The sequence below is a fragment of the Solanum stenotomum genome, chromosome 8 (genome assembly GCF_019186545.1).
Source record: "Solanum stenotomum isolate F172 chromosome 8, ASM1918654v1, whole genome shotgun sequence".
Lineage (NCBI taxonomy): Eukaryota > Viridiplantae > Streptophyta > Magnoliopsida > Solanales > Solanaceae > Solanum > Solanum stenotomum.
Window position 1 is genome coordinate 53,692,392 of NC_064289.1, and position 8,301 is coordinate 53,700,692.

The window sequence follows — 8,301 nt, forward strand, 5'->3', positions numbered from 1 at the left end:
GATATATTTAAATCGGATATATAACGATCAATACATTTAAACTATTTTAAAAGTGCAGAATATATTTGCCTTTTATTCAAAAAATGGAAGTAGCTTTATTAAGGGACAAGGGGAAAAAATAATAATACCCTTTTGTTATAAATATTATAGTGTCGATGTCCACAACACCAAGAAATTACTCTCACTAATTATCTTCATTATGAAGATATCTCAACCTTAATAACCATTATTTTTATAACCTTACATCTCCATAACCTCTTCCATTATATTCATGATTAATGTCATGTTTATGACTAATCTTTTATATGACTCTATATAGTATTTTAAATAGAAGCATAAGAGTTCATATTGTAAACACTTGAATATTTGAAAGAATAAAAATAACTCTCACTTTCGTCTCCTGTCTCTCTATTTCTATTGTTCTTATCTTTAGTATTCTTATCTTATTGCTTTAGTTTTACAATATCTTTTACTTGCATTTATTTAGTTAAATTTATCTCTCATTATACCATTGGACTAATAATACTCCTATAGTTACCAAATTTAAGACATTTGTTCCTATTTGGATAAAATTCCCAGATCGACTAAAATTATTAATTGAAATAACCCAATTCGGAAGGATACCCATCAAAACCCTACCGACCCACAAAACTAAGGGCTCGTTTGATCATGAAATCATAATATGAAATAATGAGATGAAGTTGAAATTTTATTTGAACATGCAATTTAGATTTTTTATGTTGTATGTTTTCTCATAAACATTAAAATCTTGTAAGTTGTAAGACTATCAAAATTGTCCAGTTCTTTATACAATCTTACCAAATAAGCAAAAGTATAGAAAGTCGTATAATACACGATCACAAAACTATTCTTAAAAAAATACAATTTATTGGTCAAACTTTAATTCAATATTTTTGGGATAAGACACAAGTACTCCTTTCGACTATGACCGAAATTTCAAAGACACACCTTAACTAAACTAAGGTTCTATTACCAAATCCATTTTTTTTGTAATTTTGTACACTTTTTTGTCTTACGTGGCATCCAAGCATCTCCCACACGCCTCAACTACGTGAAGTCACTGAGTGTGCCACGTAAGCAAAAAATTATATAAAATTATAAAAAAATAATTGTGGGGGAGGGGGGAGGGGGTAATAGGACCTTAGTTTAGTTAAGGTGTGTCTTTGAGATTTCCGTCATAGTCTAGAGGGGGGGGGGGGGACTAGTGCCTTATCCCAATATTTTTTAATTCAATAAGAAAATAAAATTGGACATAAGTTGGTAAATAAAATTGAAAAAAAAATAATGAATTTGATGAATATAAATGACAAAGTAGAATTGATTTGAATTACGAATTTTTGTATTGGTGAGAATAATTATTATATGAGATATATAAATGTTTTAAAAAGTAATGATATGAATTTTGTAATTTTATTTACATATAAAATAAATTGTTCTAGATATGAATGTGAGAGTTTTTTTTTTTTTTACAAAGTATAAACTTGTTGGTCAATTTTGTGTTTGAAAAAATTCAAATCATGATTTGAAATTTTCAAATCATGTTTTTTGGAGAATTTGAGCTCTATGATATTAAATCATGAGATTAACTCAGCTTGAAATCGCATGTCCAAACGCTAATTTCATCTCATGATTTCATATTACGATATCAAATTGCATATCCAAACGCCTACGAAAATCCAAATCTAATCTTTTGAGAACTTTTGGATTTAGGACTGATCTCACGTCCCCCCCCCCCCCCCCCCCCNTCTTTAGTCACGTGCTAAGTAAGAGTTTGGACATGTGATATGAAATCATGAGAAAAAATCACCGTTTGAACATGTGATTTCACGCTGATTTCATCTCATGAGATGAAATCCCATGAAATCATGATTGTGAATTTCAAGTCATGATTTGAGATTTTTCAAATACAAAAATTGATCTATAAGTTTATATTCAGTAAAAGCAACCCCACATTTATATCTACTAACCATTTATTTCATATGTAAATAAAATTTATAATTTATACCATTACATTTTAAACCATTTACATCTCATATAATGAATATCCTCACTAACATAGAATTTATTATTACTTCAAATCAATTTCTACTTACCATTTATATTCACCAAATTCATTAATTTTTATCAAATTTATTTACCAAAAAAATTGACCAACAAATGACTCAAATTAACAACGTTGGTTCTTATTTTTAGTCATATGAACGGGAAATGAAAGTTCAACGTGAGAAAATTGTTTGTACTATGTGAGAGGACTATGTTAAAGACTAGTACACCACAACTTATATATGTTTAATTTTTTTTAATGAATTAAAGCTTGATCAATAAATATTATATTTTAAAAAAATATCTTTGTGATAGTGTATTATAAGATTTTTTAAACTTTTGTTTATTTGGTAAGATTGTATAAAGAATTCAGACAATTTTAATAGTTTTACAACTCATGTGGTTTTTATGTTTATGAGATAACTTACAACATAAAAAGTCCAAATCGTATGTCCAAATAAAACGTCAACTTCATCTCATGATTTCATGTCATGATTTCAAATCATAAATTCATATCGCATTGCCATACGAGCAAGTCAAATTATTATTATTATATATTGTTGTTGTTTTCTTTTTTAAATTTTTTGTTGTAATTATTATTACCTTGACTAAATAAAAGAGTAACATGTTACAAACTGTCATGATTCAAAGTACACCCTAGGCGTAACATGACGTATAGAACCCCGAAAGGCCCTATACAAGCGACATAGCATACATCATACTAGAAATAAAGATGTCAAAAGAAACAATTTTATATCATAAAAGAGTTTGACAAAGCGGAAGTCTAACACAAGTCTCAATAAGCCATCTACTAACTCAAAATAAGTGGTTGGGATATAACCATACACCACGTACAAAGTCTGGAAATGGAATTGACATGAAAGCAATAAAGACTCTCGGCCATCGGATCATGAGGACTCACCAATCTTCAAATGCCCAAAAGAATCAACTAGCCACGAGTATGAGGAGTAGGAGCATCGGACCCTACATTAGTGAAACAATGTAGGCATAAGTATGCATTAGTACATGAAATTTACTAAATATGATAGCAATGCATAAGAGTTATAAAATCATGTTAAAAAGGATTTTACATGAGATGCAATGACCAAGATAAATCATAACATAAAAGGATTAGAAAACATAAGTCATAATCATGGGCAATGGAACCATAATATCTTTAAAACACTTGTGAGATACTTTAAAGTAACCTTAGTTCATTATTGTGGGAAGCTTACCATATAACCGACATAGACCATGTGAGCTATAACATGGAATCCAATGTGTATCCCACGACGAAAAGAGATGTCCTCACTTGCCAAGGTAAGAACCATGAGTCTAATCTAAAGTGGATCCACTAACTAATGTCTATATGAGACAATCCTATGGTGGCACAAAGTTATGAGACTTAGGGATTGTTACTAAAGATCCACATATGCTACACAAAAACCTTCATCCCAAAAGACCACCAAGTGCTAAGTAAAATCCCACAAAATAGTCATTAGTCATATTCATATTATCATCCATGGAAAGGTACAATTACACAACCAATCCAAGCTAGAGTTCATGTCACGGCACACCCTAGACATGGCATGTCGTATAAGACTTCGAGAGACCCTACACAAGCCACTTAGCATACATCATACAAGATAATAGAAACCAAAAAGTTTAAAAGATAGCATTTCATACAAAAGAGTCTGACAAAAATGAAAGTCTAAACATAAGTCTCAAAGTCATCTATTACATCATAAGGAAAGTGATTGAGACATAACTCATACATCACATACAAAGTCAAAAATGGAAATGACATGAAAGCAATAAAAGACTCTTGGCCCTCAGATCATGAGGACTCATCAATCTTCAAATGCCCAAAAGAATCAATTAGCCACGAGTATGGGGAATAGGATCGTCAGACCCTACATTAGTGAAATAATATAGGCACAAATATGCATTAGTACATGGAATGTACTAAGTATGAGGTAATATGCATAAACATAGGCATGATAACATTAGTAACTTGAAATGAGTAGGCGTGATCATTATGGAACATTTAAAAGCTTTAAAGAAAAGATGACATGAAAATCATGAAAACATGGTCAAGTTTATTAAGAAAAGCTTTGGAGAAAACCTATTCATTATGTGGTATATTAGCTTTAACTGATAATAAGACCATGAAAACTATATCATGGAATCTGGTATATCTCTCATACCAAAAGAAGGAGAAACTACTTGCCAAGATAAAATTTATACCTATCATCATTTGCTAAAATGGATCCACTTGCTAGGTCATTAATTTAAGACATCCTACGAGGGCACGTAATTTGGGACTAGAGGTTGCTAATAGAGACTATCCTATTTGAGCCTCCACCTCAAATCCCTTTCGATGCTAAGTCTAAAATCCAACAGAATAGATAAGCATGGTAAATAGTGATCCAAGGTCTTATTTTATTATTTAAGTCCGTGCTTCTGATCATTTGAATGATATTTTGTGGTAGGTTCAAATCAACCAATGATGCCTACAAGTGAGTGTTGTTTGTACTGATACTATTCTTGTTATGCCACTTGGCATAGTCTGGTTGTAGGAACCAAAGATGTTTCATAGGTGATGATGATAGTGATTTCCGATAGTTTCTACTCCTCTTTTCTCATGGTGGAAGCTATGTCGTAATGTTTTCTTTTAGTCATTGTGTCTCCTTAGTCGCTCTTGTACCTATGTAGATTAGTTCCTTAGAAAGAGTTTCTTTTCAGGTGTTATAAAAAATGATGTTTCTATACTCTAGTTCATGGTTATGCATGCAATTTGTTATAGAAATTCTTATTTATTTTCGCAATGTCCGTGTTAAAATTTGGTGGTAAATGTTTTCTTAGCTAGATGTTAGAGATGGTGTCAGCACGGCCTGATGAGTTGGATCATGACAATCTAAATCCTAAATAAGGCAATACTCTGATAATTTAGTTAAATGTCCTAATTTAGACAATATTGTTAAATATAGTGCTCCTGATTTTGAACAAAAACAAAATCAAATAAAACGAAACATCCAGAAAAGAGAACTATTTAACTATAGTAAAATTCTTTCGGAAGTAAATTGTCATATATGTATATTACTTTAAGCATTAAAATCTGGATGAGTCAAATCAAATGAAAAAAATAAATCAAAACAACCAAATATAGATCATAATAATCCTGGTAAAACTCTAACTGAAATTAAAAATACTAAGTAAGGTAATACACTTTTAAATAAGATATCTCCCTAATTGCATAGAATGAAAGGCTAAAACAATCCTCCCCTTTTATCTCCTGCAATGTCTTTTTTCCACTTGAATATATCACTCACCCATTTAGGGGTGTTTACAATTTGAATAAAAATTGATTCAAACTGATAAATTGAAACAAATTGATTTTATTTGAATTTGTTTTTAGATTTTTAAAAATCAATAGTATTTGGTTTGAGATTGGTTTTGTTAAGAAAATCGAAGAAATAATCTAATTGAACTCATAAATTATATACATATATTTTATTATTATACATGTATATAATATATTATTTTTATAAATAATTTTAATTATCTTACATATATGTTTTTATCAAAATTTATTTATAATTTATTTATGAAAACAAAGTAAAAAATGTCTAAGATAAGAACATTTATCTTATTGGTTTCATATTTTTTTTATTGATTTCATATATATCTATGATAATTTTTTGTGGGGTTAGAAATGTCATTGTCCTCTCGTAGACAGGTCAAAATGGTGAATTTTGAAACTTTATTCAAAGTAAAAGTAAATTTAGTGATAGAAAGTTCTATAAATGCATTCTTTTGCCAAAGCCTTTTCAATTCATTAAAAAATCCCCCCCCCCCCACCCCCACAATGACCAGTGTGCTAAGCAAGAAATTCCTTCTTTCTTTCCTCCTCATTTGCTTGGTGTTGTCACCGCCACAAACTAGGGCGGTGATAACATGTGACACGGTATTCAACGACTTGAAATCGTGCCTTAGTTATGTGTTAGTTGGTGGAAATGTACCTACAGAGTGTTGCAACGGGCTTAAATCTCTTATTACTAATGAAATTACCACCGAAGATCGCCAGATGGCATGNCCATTTAGAGGTGCTCACAATTTGAATAAAAATCGAATCAAACTAATTAAAAATCAATTTTATTTGGATATAATTTGGTTTAGTTTTAGATTCTTAAAAATGGATAGTATTTGATTTGAGTTTGATTTTGTTAAAAAATGAAGAAATAACCGAACTGGTAAGTTATATACATATATTTTATTATTATACATGCATAATATATATTATTTTTATAAATAATGTTCAATATCTTACATATATGTTTTCTTCTAAATTTATTTAGGAAAGCAAAGTCAAAAACGTCCAAGATGAGAACATTTATCTTATTGGTTTCATATATATGAGTGTCTACGATAATTTTTTGTGGGACTAGGAATGTCATTGTCTCTTCCTTCTAGGCCAAAGTGGTGAATTTTGAAGCTTTATTCACAATAAATTTAGTGATTGAAAGTTCTGTAATGTTAGTCGTTCTAACTATTTTTTGTTTTGAATGTATCTTTTTTTATTTTTTTTGTGCATATTTAATAACTTAACAAAATCAAATTGAAATCGATAAATGTGTGTATATATATATATATATATATATTTGATTTATCTTGGTTTTGATAATTAAAAAAAATAATTAAATTGATTTGATTTTGATTTTAATCAATAACCGATCCAATCGGTCCGTGAACACCCCTACACCCATCTATACAATATCTTTTTATATTATTTTGTGTGTAAAATGCAAATAGATATTAGATTTATGATTATTAATAATAAAATTAAATTGTTTTATTCTTCTCATCTATTTCATCATAGAACATTATTGACTTATATATTCAATTAACACTTTCTACTCTCTTTTTTTTCAATCTCAAAAATAATATTATTTTATATAGGTAAATTTTGCTACATGGACTTTTTTTTTCTTCTGAATATCATGTTTTCTAAGTAAAAAAAAAAAAAAACTATAAAGATTAATAATGTAGCCTAAAATAGGTATTTTAAAAAATTAATTGACATGTATAATATTTTCACCCTATATAAATACATTCTTTTGCCAAAGCCTTTTCAATTCATTCAAAAAATCATTCCCCCTCCCCCCCACCCACAATGGCCAGTGTGCTAAGCAAGACATTTCTTCTTTCTTTCCTCCTCATTTGCTTGGTGTTGTCACCGCCACAAACTAGGGCGGTGATAACATGTGACACGGTATTCAACGACTTGAAATCGTGCCTTAGTTATGTGTTAGTTGGTGGAAATGTACCTACAGAGTGTTGCAACGGGCTTAAATCTCTTATTACTAATGAAATTACCACCGAAGATCGCCAGATGGCATGCTCATGCGTGAAGAATCTCGCCACGGCGGCAACGGATGAACAAGTTGATCGTGCCGCTAGTCTCCCCGGAAAATGTGGTGTCAAAGTTCCTTTCAAGATTAGCCGTGATGTTGATTGCACAAAGGTGAAATGAAAAAAAAAAAAAGAAGAGGTTGATCTATTATGAACAAAAAATAGTAACTTATATATATGATGACATATGAGTTATATAAAAAAAAAATTGTTTGTTTATGGGTTTATGTGTAAATTAACGTTTATTTGAGGGGATTACCTAAAATTAATTATACAATATTCTTTCTTTCTTTCTTTCTACTATATTTTTATTTTTATTAGATTAGAAGAATGAGTTTAAAATTTGGTATCAATATGTGTTCTTCATAAATTAGCTTTGAGGGTATTTTAGTCACTTAATACATTTTTCTTAAGATGAGTGTTATGTTTTGGAGAACACGTGTTTTGTAGGTGTGGCGTCGCTAGAGCATTTTGCATCTGATTGTAGGTGTGGCGTCGCTAGAGCATTTTGCCTCTCAGATATTTTGTGTGGAAAGCCGTCGAATTTAAACCCTTTTTACTTTTGTTTATTAGTTAAATTTATCTCTCGTTATTTATAGGGTACTCCTTCTATTACCAAACTTAACACATTTGTCCCTATTTGGATAAACTTTCCAAATCAACCAAAATTATTANATATTTAAATAATACTCCCTCAATTCCATATTAGTTGATCATCTTACTAAAAATAGTTGTTTCATATTAGTTGTCCATTTATTAAATCAAGAAAGAATTAATTAAATTTTTTGTATACTACCTTTGCAAATAATTCTATTTGAATGTGTT

General features: G+C 29.9%; 1 protein-coding gene across 1 annotated transcript; it reads left to right on the plus strand.

The window, feature by feature from the left end:
* Positions 1-7,237: 7,237 nt before the first annotated feature.
* LOC125873942 (non-specific lipid-transfer protein 1-like) lies at positions 7,238-7,597 on the plus strand. Its single transcript, XM_049554763.1, has one exon. The coding sequence runs from the start codon at positions 7,238-7,240 to the stop codon at positions 7,595-7,597; it is 360 nt and encodes a 119-aa protein (XP_049410720.1).
* Positions 7,598-8,301: the final 704 nt, after the last annotated feature.

Coding starts and splice junctions, on each gene's coding strand:
- LOC125873942 (XM_049554763.1), top strand. CDS start 7,238: ATGGCCAGTGTGCTAAGCAAGACATTTCTTCTTTCTTTCCTCCTCATT.